Below are 20,817 nucleotides of genomic sequence, written 5' to 3' on the forward strand. Positions count from 1 at the left end.
ATCTGCAACTAGAAGTCTCTATCAGATAATCTATTTATCGGAACATAAGCAGCAGCAACCTTGTTGTCTGACCTTATTTTCTACCTACACAACCTGTGTCAAATTCTAATTATTAGGCTCTTTATATGGACCACAAACATATGCAGACATTTAAAAACAAGCATTTGTAATGCAATAGGTCTTGCATGTTCTTGAGTTTAGGCTACTGGCGTTCTAAATGCGCAACTGGACTTTCCCTGCCACGTAAATTGGCCAACTCTGCTGCATAATTTGGTCCTCTCTGACACATAATTCCAGTGGTCCTGCATATAAAGCACTTTCATTACCTTTTTCCTCTATATTTATGCAAAAATTTAAAATATTGCCTCAGAAAACAAATTTGTGAAATAAAAATATTGAAGCAACAGGCAAATTAATTCTACATATAAGCAGATAAGTACAATTACTTCACCTAGAGTTGTCACCATTTTCAGATATCTTGCTTCTCCCCCACTATAAAGACGTGAGGAGGAATCGGCTTTCTTTTACAAAGCAACAACCTCTGAGATATTCATATTTTTTTATATATATATATAATTAATGTTTCACATAAAATACGACTCTCCTGTATATTTTTGTAATATTAAAAATACATTGACTTAATATTCATTAATTCTCTACCCTTTCCATACGAAACTAAGACTGTATCCTAGTCGAGATAACAGACCAAAGTTCCAAGCACACTAAAGCGGCTGAACGAAGTTGCTATCGTGTAACTGGGTTATTTTCATTCATTGATATCACACACAGTGGAACCAAAAATAAAGCTCACGTTTTGCCAGAAGGCTCCAGAGAGTAATTTATGTTAACCTGTTCTGTGCCTTGGACGAGATGATCTCGTCCAAGGCTACAGTTCCCCTGTGCCTTGGACGAGATCATCTCGTCCATGGCACAGGGGAACTTGGGGGAGCGCTAGCGCGCCCCCCGTGCACCCCCCTTCCCCCTCAAGACCTTCCCCTTCCACCCCCACCCCCCCCACGTGACGTCAGCGCGCGCTGATTAGTCACAGGGGCCTCCCCCATCGCATTGAAAGAGAAATGCTAAGCATTTCTCTTTCAATCACGTGGGGGAGGCCCGGAGGGGCTTCAAAGGGAAGGAAATGTATTTCCTTCCCTTTGAAGTCTCTCCAAATGGTTTCAAAAGCCGGATTGCTTGTCATAAGGGATATTGTCATAAGGGAGCGACCCCTTGGGCAAGGGTCGCTCCCAGGGGGGCATGTTTTCGGGAAGGCCTTTTCTGCCCCCAGGGGGGGCAGAACCCTCTAGGCGCCAGGGCAAAATTTTTTTTCCATTTTTTTTTTTTTTGTTTGTTTTTTTAGAGATGGGTAGCGACCCATCAGGCAAGGGTCGCTGCCCTGGGGGGCAAATTGTATTTAGGCCATTTCTGCCCCTTGGGGGCAGATTGGCCGATTTTAGGTCAATCTGCCCCCAAGGGGGCAGAAACCACTAGGCACCCGGGATTTGTTTTTTGGTGCCAATGTCACGCAGGGGGAGCGACCCCGTAGGCAAGGGTCGCTACGGGGGGGGGGGAGGTCAAATTTATTTTAGGCCATTTCTGACCCCCCCCGGGGGCAGATCGGCCTATTATTAGAACAGCAGGGTCGCTGCCCTGGGGGGCAAATTGTATTTAGGCCATTTCTGCCCCCCTTGGGGGCAGATTGGCAGATTTTAGGTCAATCTGCCCCCAAGGGGGCAGAAACCACTAGGCACCGGGGATTTGTTTTTTGGTGCCAATGTCACGCAGGGGGAGCGACCCCGTAGGCAAGGGTCGTTCCCGGGCAGGGGGGGTTTGGGAGGGGTCCAATTTATTTGAGGGCATTTCTGCACCCCCCCTCTCGGGGCCGGCTGAGCTAGAGGCCAAACTCCACAGGTAGGCACTTTGCAAAAAACACCTCTGTTTTCTGTGAAAAAATATGTTGTGTCCACGTTGTGTTTTGGGCCATTTCCTTTTGTGGGCGCTAGGCCTACCCACACAAGTGAGGTATCATTTTTATCGGGAGACTTGGGGGAACGCTGGGTGGAAGGAAATTTGTGGCTCCTCTCAGATTCCAGAACTTTCTGCCACAGAAATGTGAGGAACATGTGTTTTTTTAGCCAAATTTTGAGGTTTGCAAAGGATTCTGGGTAACAGAACCTGGTCCGAGCCCCGCAAGTCACCCCATCTTGGATTCCCCTAGGTCTCTAGTTTTCAGAAATGCACAGGTTTGGTAAGTTTCCCTAGGTGCCGGCTGAGCTAGAGGCCAAAATCTACAGGAAGGCACTTCGCAAAAAACACCTCTGTTTTCTTCCCAAAATTTGGATGTGTCCACGTGCGCTTTGGGGCGTTTCCTGTCGCGGGCGCTAGGCCTACCCACACAAGTGAGGTATCATTTTTATCGGGAGACTTGGGGGAATGCTGGGTGGAAGGAAATTTGTGGCTCCTCTCAGATTCCAGAACTTTCTGCCACAGAAATGTGAGGGACATGTGTTTTTTTAGCCAAATTTTGAGGTTTGCAAAGGATTCTGGGTAACAGAACCTGGTCCGAGCCCCGCAAGTCACCCCATCTTGGATTCCCCTAGGTCTCTAGTTTTCAGAAATGCACAGGTTTGGTAGGTTTCCCTAGGTGCCGGCTGAGCTAAAGGCCAAAATCTACAGGTAGGCACTTAGCAAAAAACACCTCTGTTTTCTTCCAAAAATTTGGATGTGTCCACGGTGCGCTTTGGGGCGTTTCCTGTCGCGGGCGCTAGGCCTACCCACACAAGTGAGTTATCATTTTTATCGGGAGACTTGGGGGAACGCTGGGTGGAAGGAAATTTGTGGCTCCTCTCAGATTCCAGAACTTTCTGCCACAGAAATGTGAGGAACATGTGTTTTTTTATCCAAATTTTGAGGTTTGCAAAGGATTCTGGGTAACAGAACCTGGTCCGAGCCCCGCAAGTCACCCCATCTTGGATTCCCCTAGGTCTCTAGTTTTCAGAAATGCACAGGTTTGGTAGGTTTCCCTAGGTGCCGGCTGAGCTAGAGGCCAAAATCTACAGGTAGGCACTTAGCAAAAAACACCTATGTTTTCTTCCAAAAATTTGGATGTGTCCACGTTGCGCTTTGGGGCGTTTCCTGTCGCGGGCGCTAGGCCTACCCACACAAGTGAGGTATCATTTTTATCGGGAGACTTGGGGGAACGCTGGGTGGAAGGAAATTTGTGGCTCCTCTCAGATTCCAGAACTTTCTGCCACAGAAATGTGAGGAACATGTGTTTTTTTTAACCAAATTTTGAGGTTTGCAAAGGATTCTGGGTAACAGAACCTGGTCCGAGCCCCGCAAGTCACCCCATCTTGGATTCCCCTAGGTCTTTAGTTTTCAGAAATGCACAGGTTTGGTAGGTTTCCCTAGGTGCCGGCTGAGCTAGAGGCCAAAATCTACAGGTAGGCACTTCGCAAAAAACACCTCTGTTTTCTTTAAAAAATTTGGATGTGTCCACGTTGCGCTTTGGGGCGTATCCTGTCGCGGGCGCTAGGCCTACCCACACAAGTGAGGTATCATTTTTATCGGGAGACTTGGGGGAACGCTGGGTGGAAGGAAATTTGTGGCTCCTCTCAGATTCCAGAACTTTCTGCCACAGAAATGTGAGGAACATGTGTTTTTTTAGCCAAATTTTGAGGTTTGCAAAGGATTCTGGGTAACAGAACCTGGTCCGAGCCCCGCAAGTCACCCCATCTTGGATTCCCATAGGTCTCTAGTTTTCAGAAATGCACAGGTTTGGTAGGTTTCCCTAGGTGCCGGCTGAGCTAGAGGCCAAAATCTACAGGTAGGCACTTCGCAAAAAACACCTCTGTTTTCTTTCAAAAATTTGGATGTGTCCACGTTGCGCTTTGGGGTGTTTCCTGTCGCGGGCGCTAGGCCTACCCACACAAGTGAGGTATCATTTTTATCGGGAGACTTGGGGGAACGCTGGGTGGAAGGAAATTTGTGGCTCCTCTCAGATTCCAGAACTTTCTGCCACAGAAATGTGAGGCACATGTGTTTTTTTAGCCAAATTTTGAGGTTTGCAAAGGATTCTGGGTAACAGAACCTGGTCCAAGCCCCGCAAGTCACCCCATCTTGGATTCCCCTAGGTCTCTAGTTTTCAGAAATGCACAGGTTTGGTAGGTTTCCCTAGGTGCCGGCTGAGCTAGAGGCCAAAATCTACAGGTAGGCACTTCGCAAAAAACACCTCTGTTTTCTTCCAAAAATTTGGATGTGTCCACGTTGCGCTTTGGGGCGTTTCCTGTCGCGGGCGCTAGGCCTACCCACACAAGTGAGGTATCATTTTTATCGGGAGACTTGGGGGAACATAGATTAGCAAAACAAGTGTTATTGCCCCTTGTCTTTCTCTACATTTGTCCCTTCCAAATAGAGGAGAGTGTGTAAAAAAGACATCTATTTGAGAAATGCCCTGTAATTCACATGCTAGTATGGTCACCCCGGAATTCAGAGATGTGCAAATAACCACTGCTCCTCAACACCTTATCTTGTGCCCTTTTTGTAAATACAAAGGTTTTCTTGATAGCAATTTTTTACTCTTTATATTTCAGCAAATGAATTGCTGTATACCCGGTATAGAATGAAAACGCACTGCAGGGTGCAGCTCATTTATTGGCTCTGGGTTCCTTGGGTTCTTGATGAACCTACAAGCCCTATATATCCCCGCAACCAGAGGAGTCCAGCAGACGTAACGGTATATTGCTTTCGATAATCTGACATTGCAGGGAAAAGTTACAGAGTAAAACGTAGAGAAACATTTATGTTTTTTTCACCTCAATTTCAATATTTTTCTTTTTCAGTTGTTATTTTCTGTAGGAAACCCTTGTAGGATCTACACAAATGACCCCTTGCTGAATTCAGAATTTTGTCTACTTTTCAGAAATGTTTAGGTTTCTGGGATCCAGCATTGGTTTCATGCCCATTTCTGTCACTGACTGGAAGGAGGCTGAAAGCACAAAAAATGGGGTATGTCCCGGTAAAATGCCAAAAACTGTGTTGAAAAATTGGGTTTTCTGATTCAAGTCTGCCTGTTCCTGAAAGCTGGGAAGCTGCTGAGTTTAGCACCGCAAACCCTTTGTTGATGCCAGTTTCAGGGGAAAAACCACAAGCCTTCTTCTGCAGCCACTTTTTCCAATTTTTTAAAAAAAACGAAATTTTCCCTGTATTTTGGCCAATTTCTTGGCCTCCTTCAGGGGAACCCACAAAGTCTGGGTACCTCTAGAATCCCTAGGATGTTGGAAAAAAAGGACGCAAATTTGGCTTGGTTAGCTTATGTGGACAAAAAGTTATGAGGGCCTAAGCGCGAACTGCCCCAAATAGGCAAAAAAAGGCCTGGCACAGGAGGGGGAAAAGGCCTGGCAGCGAAGGGGTACATAGACATACATAGACATAGACAGCTTAGTATTTCTGATTTATATTATACGACCCTTTCTTTTACGCTTTTATGTCCAGTCAGCTTTTTTTTATTTTTTATAACAATATCTTTTTTTCCTGGAACTTCTTTTGTTCATGAGTTTAGCCAATGTCCGTCTTTTGTGGTGATTTCGCCTAAGACCTGACTGATTGTTGACGCTTCCTGGGGGATCAGCTGCGTGGTGCCTGGGCTTCAGTGCTTTCTTACAGCACTGCAATGAGAACTTTCAGGTAGATGCTTAGTGTCACTGTATGTCAAAGTTGCAATTGCACCAGATTGTGTGTTTTGTGTGCACATTAATACACTCTGACTTTGTGCACAAAAGAAACAAAAATGAGTGCAGACACAGTAAAGTTTATCGTCAATCGTGCAATCATACATCCCAGGAACAAATGAAAGTGATGGTCATGAGAGGGGTGTGACTAAAGTCCACAAATAGGTAACTACATATCATAAAAGCAGTGCTAGTGCACTGCTATGCTCAATCTAAAAACAATACCTGAACCATAACGTTAGTAAGCATTGCTTTAAATGAACAAGCACTTAAATCCATAGGAATCGAAGCTCCATGAGAGGACATTTCAAATTATCTCCTTGAAACTAAAGGCTTAATTTTACATCCTATTAGTGTGCACACATGTTCACACATCCCGAAAGACCAAGCTCTCACTGACACACATGGCCCTAATCAAAGAATTTTATTCAAACCATAGTATCCGGCTGTATGGACATTAGGCTTAAAATTATGGAAGCTGGGTGTGGGGGTGACTGGTAATAATGCGCAAGTTGTTTAGCCTTTGATAGCTCACAATGACTTTCACTGATCAGAAGTAGCTACAGAAAAGACTGGAGACTCCAGCTCAAGTTGCAGGTTTAAGGTTTCCACTAGACGAACCAGTGGTGGCACAGCTATTGGACACATGTTTGTCTACACAACTCTAAATAAAAAAATGGCAGATTGTCAGTTTGGTGTACAGGATACTCTGCAGCATTTGAGATGGAATATCCTTTCCACAAAAAATCAGGCCCTAGGCTTCACAATCTTTTTACAAGGAGGAGTGAGAGACCTATTTTAAAAAGGCTGGAGTAGTGCGTCCCAGAGAACCTACACGAAAACCCCCTATCTCTGAATTAAGGAGTGAAGCCCTTAGCCTACAATCTTCACAAAGAGTACATAAACAGGTACTTCATAGTGAGTTATAACATCTATACTACACCTACTGTTCTAACAATAAGGAAAACGAAGTTACTTATTGTCAAAAATGCCCATAAACAGAAGTGAACAGATGGACCTCTACACTTTCCCCAGACGTCCATTATGTTCCAGTCTGACAGTTCATATTCTCCTGAATTTATATATATATTTTTGTATATATCACAGTTCTTTGCATTACATCCATGATTAGCACAAAAACGTTAAGGCACAAAACTCCTAAGAATACTGTGGAGAGAGAGGGTGTTCATCTAACTCTTGTCATTTCATTTTTCACACTCTTGTTACATTGGTGTTGGTGCCCATAGAAACTCGGACATAACAGACACTGAAAAGTTTTAATAGTAGATTTGCTAATGGTGCTGAGAAGAAAGAAAAATACTGCCAATAGATCTCTGTAAAGTCAAGTAAAATAGGTTTTAGTTTTATGGAGTAAACCAAACTACATCACTACCTCATGGCCACCAGACTATATGTATAATTAAACTTTGGAGTTTTCGTATTAGTCACCATAGACATGGTTCACCAAGTTCAGCTTACATGGGAAAAGAGTATTATTATCAGCTATAATTCACAAATCTTACTTTAGAGAATCAGTTTCCCAACCTAATTCCCATTTTGCACAGGAGGAATTGTGCCAGAAAAGGGAGGATTTCTGAAGTAAAACGTGTGGGGTTAGGCAGTGTAAAATGGAAACTGCCAAAGTCAATGAAAATAAATCACCAGAAGAGGACCCAGGGATTAAGAAACATAAGATTAAAAAAGGCAAAGAGAAAAAGGGACGGCTTTATAGCGACTGGGGAAGAGGTACTACATTTTATATATATATATATATATATATATATATAATATATGGAGAGGGGGAGGAGTTAATAAGGTGAGATACGTAAAAACACCTGGATTAATGCAAAAAGGCATGGCTAAAATTACAAAGGTGTAACTGGGATAGAGGCGTAGGCTACAGGTAGATGTGTTGGAGCAAAGGCATGTTTTCGGTAGAGGTACCAGAGTAGAGGCAGAGATATTAAGGCATAGATGGGGTAAAGGTAGAAGTTTACAAATAAAGGGAGGAAAAGAAATGAGGCGTTTGAAGGTTTCCCCCACCAAAAATTCAAAGAGTAGATGACAGGGAATTAGTGGAAATAAAGGCAATTTATCAGGACGGGATGACATGCTTTGAATGACGTTCATTTGAAAATGTGGAGGAATCAGATTTGTGAATTAAGATTTTTCAAAGCAAAAACCGCAGTGGATTAGATGCTATATAAAAATCCACAGGTTTACAGTGAAGTGCATGCATGGAAACTCGTGATTTCTGCACACCTCCTAGTGTGGGGCCTGAGGCATAAATCTACAATTTGCAAAACGTCTTTGTTGGAAGCCCTTAAATTAGCACATGAGTTAGGAAGAACTGAGACATCAGTCCTTGAAAAAAAGCCAAGGCTGGAATAATTAGTCCAAAAATGGCCATGAATTTAATCTGTTTACTTGCTCTTATTCAGGGAGTCTTCAAGATAAGTGGATTTAAAATGGAAAAGCAAGAATACTGAAAATGGAAAGCCCTTGAGGAAAAGGGTTAATACATTGTGTTCTTAACCCAGCTGAAGGTCATTTTTGTGCAGAAATCACATATACACTTAGCTATTTGAAAACACCTTTGCATCAAAGGAAATTATGTGTGCATCTCATCACTACCATACTAGTAAATCATTCTTAAATAAACCGCGACAGCAGCAAGAATGTGATAGTCTTGTGTCTACACTTGATCAAGTGGTGGTTTACTGAATCTAGACAGGTCTAAAAAGCTTTTGTTTCCCCACTTACAAGCAATACATTCATTTAATTAATTTGTTCCAGAGATTTTATTTAATATTTGTGTTCATGGGCATTTTACACTCTTTTCCCCACACCATTCCAGGTTGCAGTTCCTTGGACGGTGGAATTAGCCCATTATTTTTAACATTCCTTGGACGGTGGAATTAGCCCATTATTTTTAACATTCCTTGGACGGTGGAATTAGCCCATTATTTTTAACATTCCTTGGACGGTGGAATTAGCCCATTATTTTTCACATACCGATTCTGAACTATAAGTCAATATACATACAAAGGCCTTGTTTGATCATACTGAACAACCATGTCCACAATGCAAATCAGAAGAGTTTGGTTAACAATTATCAACACAAACATCAACTTGGTCATAGTGTTGAAAGCAATGAAGGGTACAGATGCATTTGAGGTTTTTTTAAATTTCAAACTTACACCAAATGCTTCTTGGGAAAACTCCAGGATATCAAAGGCCACAGTAAAGTCTAACAATATCAAGGGCATAGCACTGCCTCCAATGTAATGGGAACGTAATTGGCCACTGGCTGCACAAGCCACTGATTCGGAGCAGACGGTTTTTCATTGTATAGGAAGTATCAAGCTATCCTCCAACAAAACCTGGAGTTGATCATACATTGCCCTCTCTAATAATTTGGGAAGATGATGGTCTAACTGTGAGCAGATGGAACAATTCTGGCTAACTTTATTACACCAAAAGTTCTAACATTTTAATGGTCAGCATTTAATTAATTTATGGTAAATTTTCAGGCACCAAGCACTGCATTTTATTTCTACATACATCTTTGGGCAAAATCGTACATGCACCAGAGAACAAACCTATTATGTCATAATGCTCTGCTGAGTTCTACTGGCAACAGAAAACTCAAGAAACAAGGGGCAATATTTTTGAACATAAGAAGAAACCATGAAAGGTGTCAACAGTCAGCTATTTTCATGCATGATGTGTTACCTTTACATGTCCCTTCGAAGGGTCAATATCATGGTCAATTTGACTAGGAAGGACTACATAATTAGTAGGAGTAGAAACTGCTGTGACAGAAGAATAAATTGGCAAAAGGGTGAACAGGGCCTCAACACACACTCTATTGGGAAACAGAGCATTCCACAATTAAAGGCTAATTACCTTAGTTAAAAAGGATACACACACTCACCTATCAAATCTTAAAATATAAAATAAAATCATAGACTTGAAAAGACGTTCAGTAAACTTTACATTTTCACCACAATTAAAAGCATACCTGGAACAAACAATGGCAAACACTGCGAAGTTGGGGAGGAAATTCAATGGCGGAATTAATGATTGCTTGGAAGAATTTCTCTGTCATTTTCCGAAGGCAGCGCTGGTTGTCATCCAGATTTTCCATGGCATCCAACCTAAAGGAATGTAGACTAAAATGGTCATAAAATGCCTGTAATTCATCATTCTATTTTTCTGACTAATCCATAGCACGGTTACAAAAAAAATCAATTATTAAAAATCATTAAATGAGAAAAATCTTAAATAGTTTTAGGATTATCAAATTGAGTTGCATATGTGAATCACTTGATAATTTTCCACTAGACCAAAAGCATGACAATGCTGGCAGATTATATTTGTGGATTTCAAATCACAAGATAATGGTTCATCATCACCGGGCCAAAATGCTTCCCTAGAAATTCTTAGCATAATATGAAATATGTAGTTTGGGGACATGGGGGAGGGAAGACTTAATAAATTAACCAATCGTTAATCAATTGTTGGAAATGGCCCTTTTTGCAGGGTTATCCTCAAACATTTTGCCTCTGACCTCCTGTTTTTGATCCTGTGCTGAATTTCGTTTTTGCTGGCTTTAGGACTTTGGACACGTTACCACTGTCAAAAGTAGTCTGTAGACCAATACGCACTTCTAGGTGACAGCTCCCTTGAAAACTAAATTTGCCAATGGCGTGGGTCTACCTGACAGGAAAATTAAAGTTTGACATAAAGGACGTAACAAAATTATTATTTTTGTCTAGTATTTAAAATAGGGTTGTCCCTTTTAGTTAGTTACAAGTGAACTAAATGAACTAGACACAAGCACAACCGATATGAAGAAAAGGGAAGATTATGATAGAACAAGATGACATGACAAATTTCTGGTGTTTTCCAGAAGGAAAAAAAATAAAAATCGGGCACGTTCTCATCTCAAACCTTGTAGAATCCACCTCAAAGCTGACATGCTGCCAGTCTGGGCCAGTGATGACAGTCCTGAGCAAAGGTTCCAATAGCTTCTGCAAATACGTGGCACCATAAACCTAAACAGGATAAACCAGTTTTTTGTAAGTATAGGGACTCAAAACTTCACAAGATAAAGCTGAGAAATAAGTTTATTTTTAAAAGTTGCCTCATTAATTTGAAGTCAACCCCCCCTAAAAATAAATAAAGACCAGACAAAAAAATTATCGATACATTTACAAATACGAAGAAACCTATGGTTAGATGGCCCAAACGCATCAGTTCCATACTACAACAACAAGCCTAACCCATCAACCATGCCTTCTGAGAAGGTGGTATTTTATAAACCGACTGTCAGATAATCTATTGAGCAAAGCATGTTCCTAGGACCACTGGAAAGGGTGGGAGTTTGAGAGAGAATCTGGCCACATGCCCTTGCCAGGAAGAGCTGGGGAAATTCATAGAGGGCTGAAAAATAACCTTCATCCCACCCAAAAAAATAGCTACAATTAGCCATGGAATTCAGCCAACAAAATGCACATTGTATTTCGTTTCAAACAAAATCAAGGTGAGACGGTAGCAGAATGCACTAGGCACAGGGCAAGGCCCTGTCACAAGTTCCAACTGGTACTGGTTTTGAATGCACCTATAGAAACAGCAGGTTTTGGGTTGTTCGTTAGTTAGGGCATCTATGATGAATCCACACAAAACTTCCCAAAACACAAAATATATTCACTTCCATTACATCTTGCAAAGTTTCATAAACATAGGTCATGGGGAAACCAACGTTTAATTTGCTATTGAAATTCCCGCAGGGAATTACATATAACCAACAAAACAAACAAGTTAAGCTGTTGATGCACAGTGGGACATCTTAATGCAAGCACGAAGTGAACTTTGGCTCTGCGCTCTGACCGTTGTTATGCTGTGCAACACTGAAAGCCTGCAGGGCCTAGTCAAGGGAATGCCCAGCGGGTGCTGGGGGTGCCATACTGGGTGCAGGGTACCCTGCAAGTATGCAATAAAGTTACAGTGATGGTACAAGGAGTCGGGGAATGTCCACAGGGTGTGAATATCGTCCATAGCCTGAAATCAGTCTACTAGGAGTAGGGGGGCAGAAACTGCTGTGAATATCTGAAGAAAAACAACCGATGGACCAGTTGGAATAAAGGCACAGGAATGGGTGCATGGATGGAGGCGGTAGACTGCATAGAAGGCCTTGCTGAAGGGGACACTTTGTGCACATAGGCCATGACAAATGACCGTGCAAGGATAATCGTATTCATAAATTACATTACAAATAAGTGAATCAAATGTAGGTGTTACAACACTGATTTGGTTGAATACTAAGCAAAGTAACTTTTCTATGAAAATCAGCAGAAAAAACATCCATTTAAGGGACTTGGACATAGTGATCTAAACTCTGATTTGGTTTACAATAATTGGTGAATTTTAGTTGTTTTCAGCTTTGCCTCGTACTCACATCGTCTCTTCATCTACACCTTTTTTTTTTTTTTTAAATGAATGTTTTTTTCTCTAGTTTTTGGAAATGAATGATTCTAATACCAGACTAAAATGCTCTCATACTCAAACTTTTCCAGAGAGTATGAATTAATATTCATATACGATTATGAAGAAGCGTGTGCATGTTTGTGTACACACACGCGTGTCAGTCTGACACAAAAAGCATTCATTACTGTTTACTGATCTTTGTAAGTTTGAGTGGCTAATTTCATAATGCTTTGTAAATACCTTTGCTTTAATCAGAATCTGATCTACCCATGACGCAACATCTTGGTGTATGAAATGAGAGTATATTGCACACCAAGCTAAATCATTAAATTTGGTTTAAACTAGATTCACCAAGGTAAACAAAAATAAGGAATGCAACATTCTACTGGGTTCCACCAATGGACCAAATGAGTTACCAAAAGCTGACCCACAGAAGTGGCTCGGAACCAGTGTGCACTGCCACAAGCGAAAATTCACACAATTTAATCACAAATCACTGCAAATTAATTTATTATCCACACAGTCCACCAGACTCATAATGAGGCCATATGTTCTTAAATTGGACCCTTGTTAACTCAATCCTGAGCTAAAAAGGTTTGAGTCAATTTTTAATAACCAACGTTAATTAACAGACATCCATTTGATTTTGACAAACCGTTATCTAAAATAAAGTAAATACTGATTAAACAAACCTTAAAACAAAAAGTCATAATTTTGCTGGCCAAGCTGTTTCCCCTAAAAAGTGTCTGCATAGAATCTGCAAGTTCCACTTCCTTCGAAAACATATTCCAGAGAAGCTGATACAACAGATGCCGAGAATCAAAGAGAGTCACCAGGACACGAGCAAGCTCATCCTGGATAAAACAAAACAAAGAAAGACATTAGGCATGTATGGAGCCATTTATTTTTAAAATATATATATGGAAAATGTCACTTACCCAGTGTACATCTGTTCGTGGCATGTTCTGCTGCAGATTTACATGCTGCGCGTATGGATTCCGACATCTAGTGTTGGGCTTGGAGTGTTACAAGTTGTTTTTCTTCGAAGAAGTCTTTTAGAGTCACAGGATAGAGTGACTCCTCCTCTTCGGTTCCATTGCGAATGGGCATCGACTCCATTGTTAAGATTGTTTTCCCGCAGAGGGTAAAGGAAGGAGTGATAGAGTATATAGGTATAAAGTAAGAGATGACCATGCAAATGTAAATGAATATACAAATGTGTTAACTTAAATGACTACAGGTTTCCGGGGAGGAGGGAGGGTGCATGTGAATCTGCAGCAGAACATGCCACGAACAGATGTACACTGGGTAAGGGACATTTTCCGTTCGATGGCATGTGTAGCTGCAGATACACATGCTGTGCATGGACTACAAAGCAGTTTGTCCTCCCAAAAAATATCGGTGGCTAGCCTGTAGGAGTTGAAGTTGTTTGAAATAATGTTCTTAGAACAGCTTGACCTACTGTGGGGCTTGTTGTTGTGATAATACGTCTACACAGTAGAGTTTGGTGAATGTATGGGGTGTTGACCATGTAGCTGCTTTACATATTTCAGCCATTGGTATATTCCCTAAAAAAGCCATTGTTGCACCTTTCTTTTGTGTAGAATGTGCTTTGGGCGTAATTAAAAGCTGTCTTTTTGCTTTGATATAGCATGTTTGGATGCACCTCACAATCCATCTTGCTAAACCTTGTTTTGATGTAGGATTGCATGTATGTGTTTTTTGGAAAGCCACACAGAGTTGTTTAGTCTTTCGAAATAGTTTAGTTCTGTCAACATAGTACATTAAAGCTCTTTTGATGTCCAATGTATGTAGAGCTCTTTCTGCTACAGAGTCTGGTTGCGGAAAGAAGACTGGCAGTTCCACTGTTTGATTTATATGAAATGGTGATCCAACTTTTGGTAGAAACTTTGGATTTGTTCTTAGTAAAACTTTATGTGTGTGTACTTGGAAGAAAGGTTACTCTAGAGTAAAGGCTTGGATTTCACTTAGTCTTCTTAAAGAAGTAATTGCTACTAGGAAGGCAACTTTCCATGTTAGATATTAAATTTGACATAAGTGCATTGGCTCAAATGGTGGACCCATAAGTCTTGTAAGCACTATATTTAGATTCCAAGATGGAACTGGTGGTGTTCAGGGTGCGTTTTAAGCCTTCTGTGAAAGCTTTAATGACAGGAACTCTAAATAAAGAGCTATGTTGTATATTTTGTAAATATGCAGAAATTGCAGTAAGATGTGTTTTTATTGAAGAAAATGCTAAATTTGATTTTTGTAAATGAAGTAAATAGCATACAATATCTTGTATTGATTCTGTAAGAGGGTCTATATTTTTAGATTGACAGTAATATAGAAATCTTTTCCATTTGTTTGCATAACACTGTCTAGTAATGGGTTTTCTTGCTTGTTTAATAACTTCCATACACTCTGATGGGAGTTGTAAATATCCAAACTCTATGACCTCAGGAGCCAAATTACTAGACTGAGAGCTTTGGGATTTGGATGTCTTATTTGACCTCTGTTTTTGGGAGTTTGAAGTGTGGTACTACAGATAGATCTAGTAATGTTGTGTACCATGGCTGACGTGCCCATGTTGGTGCTATGAGTATCATGTTGAGTGAAGTTTGACGCAACATGTTGACTAGAAACGGAAGGAGTGGGAGAGGGGGAAAAGCATACGCAAATATCCCCGACCAATTAATCCGTAGAGCATTGCCCTTGGGTAGGGGATGTGGGTGTCTGGATGCAAGGTTTTGGCATTTTGTGTTTTTGCTTGTTGCGCACAGGTCTATGTTTGGTGTTCCCCACTTTTGAAAGTACTTTTGAAGTACATGAGGATGAATCTCCCATTCTTGAGTTTGTTGGTGATTTCTGCTGAAGATGTCTGCCAACTGATTGTCTATCCCTGGGATGTTCTGTGCTAATAGATGAATTTGGTTGTGGATTGCCCATTTCCAAATTTTTGGGGCTAGAAGGGACAGTTGGGATGAATGTGTCCCTCACTGTTTGTTGAGATAATACATGGTTGTCATGTTGTCTGTTTTGCTAAGAACATTCTTCGGTGTGAGAAGAGGTTGAAAAGCTTTGAGGGCTAGAGAGATAGCTAATAACTCCGAGTGGTTTATGTGTAGCTGTTTCTGTTTGACATCCCATTGTCCTTGAATGTTGTGATTGTTTAGGCGAGCTCCCCAACCAATTATTGATGCATCTGTTGTAATTATTGTCTGAGGCACAGGGTCTTGAAATGACCGGCCCTTGATTAGATTGGTAGAATTCCACCACTGAAGGGACATATATGTTTGGTGGTCTATCAACACTAGATCTTGGAGTTGACCGTGTGCCTGTGACCATTGTTGTGCAAGGCACTGTTGTAAGAGACGCATGTTTAATCTTGCGTGTGGAACAATTGCAATGCAGGATGCCATCATTCCTAGAATTTTCAAGACAAATCTTACAGTGTATTGTTGATTTGGTTGTATTTGTGGAATTAGATTTTGGAAAGCTTGTATCCTTTGTGTGTTTGGATACGCTAGAGCTTGTTGAGTATTTAGTATCGCACCTAAATACAGTTGTAGTTCTGCTGATTGAAGGTGTGATTTTTGGTAGTTTATTGAGAAACCTAGTGTGTGTAAGGTTTGTATTACATAACCTGTATGATTTTGGCATTGTGCATGACTGCTTGATTTTATTAGCCAATTGTTTAGATATGGAAAGACATGTATATGTTGTCTTCTTAGGTAAGCTGCCACTACTGCCAAGCACTTTGTGAATACTCTTGGTGCTGTTGTTATTCCAAAGGGTAACACTTTGAACTGGTAGTGTTTGCCTTGAATGACAAACCGGAGGTATTTTCTGTGGGCAGGATGGATGGGTATGTGTTAATACGCATCCTTGAGGTCTAAAGCGGTCATAAAATCTCGTTTTTGTAGCAGTGGGATAACATCCTGTAAAGATACCATATGGAAATGTTCTGACAGGATGTAAAGTTTGAGGGGCTGGAGGTCTAATCTGAGGATGCCATCTTTTTGGGAGTTAGAAAGTATAGTGAATAAACTCCTGTTCCTATCTGAGAATGTGGAACTAACTATATTGCTTGTTTGAGTAGTAGAGACTGGACCTCTTCTTGTAAAAGAATTGTGTGTTCTGTTGTTAATTTGTGAAACCTTGGTGGAATAGTTGGAGGAGTGTTTATCAATTCTAGGAAATACCCATTGCGGATAATTGATAGCACCCAGTTGTCTGTGGTGATATTTTGCCAATGTGTGTGGAACTGCTGCAGTCTTCCCCCCCCACAGGAGAGGTGTGGAGTGGAAGGGAGTGAGGGAAGTCACTGTTTTGGGTGTGTTGTAGGCTGCTTAGAGATCTGTAATTTCCCTCTATTTCTAGAGTATTGTCCTCTATATGTGCCTCTAAATCCACCTCGTTGGTACTGTGTATGGTAGGTTTTGTTTTGTTTGTGAGGTTGATGTCTCTGACAGCTGTGGTCTGAAACCACCTCGAAATTGAGATTTACGAAATGACCCTCTTATATGGTGTAGAATAGGGTGCACCCATTGCCTTAGCTGTGTCGGAGTCTTTTTGTAGCTTTTCTATTGTTGTGTCTACTTCTGGCCCAAAAAAGATGTTTAACACAGCCTGTTGTATTTCTGGCTTGAATCCAGAAGATCGGAGCCATGCATGTCTACGAATAGTGACTGCTGTTTTGACACTCCTTGCAGTGGTATCTGTAGCATCTAGGGAGATCTTATTTGATTATTTGTAACAGCTTGCCCTTCTTCCACTACCTGTTGAGCCCTTTTTTTGGTGTTCTTTAGGGAGATGCTGTATTATACTTTGCATCTCGTCCCAATGGGCTCTATCATAACGAGCTAGTAGTGCTTGTGAATTTGCTATTCTCCATTTGTTTGCTGCTTGGGACGCAACCCTTTTCCCTGCAGCATCTAATGTTCTGCTTTCCTTATCAGGAAGGGCTACATCTCCTCATGACTGACTATTTGCTCTCTTCCTGGCAGCACTAACCACAATTGAATCAGGTGGTACCTGATGGGTGATATAATCAGGGTCAGAAGGTGCAGGTTTGTACTTTTTTTCTATTCTAGGTGTTATAATGTGTGCTTTCACCGGCTTGTTAAAAATTTGATCTGCATGTTTTACCATACCTGGGAGCATCGGTAGGCATTGGTGTCTAGAATGAGTTGAGGATAATGTGTTGAATAAAAAATCCTCTTCTAGTGGTTCTGTATGTATTGTGACCCCATGATAGGCTGCAGCCCGAGCTATGACCTGGATATATACAGTAGTATCTTCAGGTGGCGATGGTTTAGAGGGGTAGATGTCTGGATCGTTGCTTGGGATGGGAGCAGGGTCGTAAAGATCCCATGGATCAACAGTGTCCTGTTGTGACTCATAGGAATGAGTTGGAGAATGTATTGTTGTAGGGCTTATGTGAAGAGAGGTAGGTAGGTGTGGAGAATGAGGAGGAGAAGACTGATGAGGTGGTGGCTTCTTTCTGTTTTGGCACTTTAGCTGGGGGCTGCATTGTGTCCAATTCCTCCTGAAATGCCAGCTTCCTCTTTGTTTTTAAAGGAGGTGCTGTAAGAATTCGCCCTGTTTCCTTACAGATGTGGATCCTGGACTGCCTCTCATCCATAATTTGAAGTATTTGTTCAACCTCTGACTCTCCTCAGAGGTTTTCTGGCTTTTTCTCTGGTCTGGAGAAAGAGAGAGGTTGTAAACCAGATGCTGCTCTGTGTTTGGGTACTTCGCGTGGCACCGAGAGCAGAATCGGAATGGAGTCCGATCCATGTGGCTCTCCACGCGGTCGGCCCGAGTTGGGTGCATGCGTCCCAAAGGGCGAACAAAGTTGTTTCCCGATGGTACTGCTCTGTCAATAGAAGATTATTAACGTGAGCGATACAATACCGACGAAAAGAAAGTTTTGCAAAGTTTTCTGACTCGAAATCTCGGAGCGAGAGGAAACACGTCTGAACCCGACGGCGGAAAGAAAACAATCTAACAATGGAGTCGAAGCCCATGTGCAATGGAACCGAAGAGGTGGAGTCACTCGATCCCGTGACTCTAAAAGACTTTTTCGAAGAAAAACAACTTGTAACACGCCGAGCTCAACACTAGATGTCAGAATCCATATGCACAGCATGTGTATCTGCAGCTACACATGCCATCGAACATATATATATATATATATATATATATATATGCAACAAAACTGCAATTAAAGCTAGAACATCAGCTTCCTTTTATTTTTGCAAAGTGTGTTCAGTAGGGTTTTATGTGGTTTTATTACCTTAATGAAGAATAACCTACAACCTTGCAATAGTAATATAATGGAATTGCCTTTCTTAACAAATCTTACATGAAAGCCATTTTTGCTAAAAAATCATAAGTGAGGAAGAGCAAGCTTAGTAATATTGGCACTTACCTTGGGGGAAGTGGGATAAAGGGAAGAGTTTCCATACTAAACTTTTAATTTAGATCTGTCCGTTGTATGTTTAGCAACAATACAGTGCTGCCTACAAGCATTTAAGGGTGGCTCCTGTGTACATTCTAGCGTCTAGCAGTGAATTATGGCAAAGGCTCTTTGCAAACCTTTTAAGGGAAGACTAAAATGCGAGTTAAAAAAAAAAACCTCAAATCTGGTTTGGAGAAGAGAAGGCACTTTTAGGAGATCTGAGGCGCCGAAGGTAAATGTTTTAGTGCAATCATAGCCAGATCGTCCGAGTAGAAATATACAGATGACATGTGTGCAGGGTTACATGCTGGAGTATAATTATGTTTGGCAACTGCAAAGAAAAAACGAATCTAAGCATTAGGGGGACTGGATAGTGGCATAGTAAACGTAAAATGTGAACAGCAGACCATAACTAACAAAGATTAAATGGAAGGATCTTTCTTTAGTTTGAAATAGTAAACCAATCTGCATTTTATAGACACTTTCATTGGTAACACAGGGAATAAAAATAAATAATATAAACTCCATCAAGGGACTTACCCACTGTGAACAAGGCACCACATTGGCCAAAGCCATTGCAATGGGTAATTCTCCTTGGTCTCCCATCATGGTGACTAGTTCTACCAATCTCTCAAACCGATCAGCTAGCACAGTTTCTGCTAGAGTGTCGAACTCTGTACCCTGCTGTAGGATTTTTGTAAGGACTTCCATGAACGTAGCTCTTGTTTGGAGATCTTTGTGGTAACCTAAACCTAACAGTACAATAATATAAATGTAAACAATGTTAAAAAAAAAAAAAGACTGAAATCCCAATTTAACACTTTTGTGCATACAAGGTGATTAGTTGTTTGATATGAATTAAAATGAAGAAGAAATGACAAGTATTGGGTCATTTTCTAAACTATCAACTTCAAAACCCAAATCAAATTTATTTTCAAATTATATTGTTAGAATCGGAGGACAGCGTGTTTCTAAAAGGAGGCGGGCAAGAAACTGGTTCCTAGTAAGATTAGTTCATTGAAAGCTCTTTAATCTAATTATTTCACTTGCATCAATGTTGTCATTATACAGGAGATACTATTTTGCTTCAGACTCTATATGACAGTTAAAGTTCAATGCATAGCTGTTGTACTGAAGAAATACGACACAAATACCAAAGACCACCTTTTATTTTGTCTTACCTATTGAGTGCATAAGACCACTGTCCACGTTCGCATTGAGCAAATTTGACATAGCAAGAACAGTACAATGCCGTAATGAAGCCAGTCTTCGAGACATGCCTCTTTTCCTTCCTCCCGATTGTGTGCCATCATCTTCAACTTCGCTGCAGTCATTCAAAAGGTTCATAAACAAAGTAAAGTATCTGAAAGACAAGACAACCATCAGATGACAAGAATTCTGAAACCAAACATGCACACACCTTCATGAGCCTGGATGCATACATTAATCAACTGGTTGCCACGCTCGGGTAGAAATATGCAGATGACATGTCTGCAGGGTTACATGCTGTAGTATAATTATGTTTGTACAGGCTTATTTGACAGTAAGAATGAATTAGGCCTAGACTGTGTATGCATCTACAGTGCACTATAACCTTCAAGAAAGGAAATATCCAACTCAACACAGTTTATGTTTAAAGACTGTAGTGTTCATTATAAGCTAGCACTTCTTTACAAAACAATATTTACGTATTATCAAACAAGTTACTTACCTTCGCTAACAAATTTTCTGGTGGAGACTATCTAGCTGCAGATTCCTTATCTTAGAATTCCCTGGCATCGGCTTCGAATCCAGAATTTTTCTGCTGAGCAGTACCCTGCACGCGCCGTTGTGTGGTGTCATTCGGATCCACCTGCGTCGTCCGGCTCCACATGGCATCGTCAGCGTCATTGGAGCCGTATGTGATGTCACGGCCTTCTATATAGGCACCACCCTGGCGCACGTACGTCAGTTTTTTTCCACAACTTGACACGCCAGAAGCGCAGAGTTATGGAAGAACCAACTTTTTTCTGATTGTCTGAGCAAAATGACATGCCCTGAAGAATGGGTAAAAATCTGAAAAAACATAGCATATATATATCCGCAGAGCGGGGAGACCTGGGTGGGTGTAAGGAATCTGCAGTTAGACAGTCT

The 20,817-nt window shown here is 41.1% G+C and overlaps 1 protein-coding gene across 8 annotated transcripts in view; it reads right to left on the reverse strand.

The window, feature by feature from the left end:
* The window catches only part of NF1 (neurofibromin 1), a 1,379,374-nt gene that overhangs the window by 732,900 nt on the left and 625,657 nt on the right, over positions 1–20,817 (reverse strand). For all 8 annotated transcript variants that reach the window (XM_069226659.1, XM_069226655.1, XM_069226657.1 and 5 more), the window contains exons 25-29: positions 19,866–20,047; positions 19,225–19,436; positions 12,911–13,072; positions 10,683–10,786; positions 9,751–9,886 (exon numbers count right to left, since the gene is read on the reverse strand). In XM_069226659.1, coding sequence (XP_069082760.1) covers positions 9,751–9,886; positions 10,683–10,786; positions 12,911–13,072; positions 19,225–19,436; positions 19,866–20,047 — 796 coding nt within the window. The remainder of the gene's footprint in view (positions 1–9,750; positions 9,887–10,682; positions 10,787–12,910; positions 13,073–19,224; positions 19,437–19,865; positions 20,048–20,817) is intronic.

The sequence above is a fragment of the Pleurodeles waltl genome, chromosome 3_2, assembly GCF_031143425.1.
Source record: "Pleurodeles waltl isolate 20211129_DDA chromosome 3_2, aPleWal1.hap1.20221129, whole genome shotgun sequence".
Lineage (NCBI taxonomy): Eukaryota > Metazoa > Chordata > Amphibia > Caudata > Salamandridae > Pleurodeles > Pleurodeles waltl.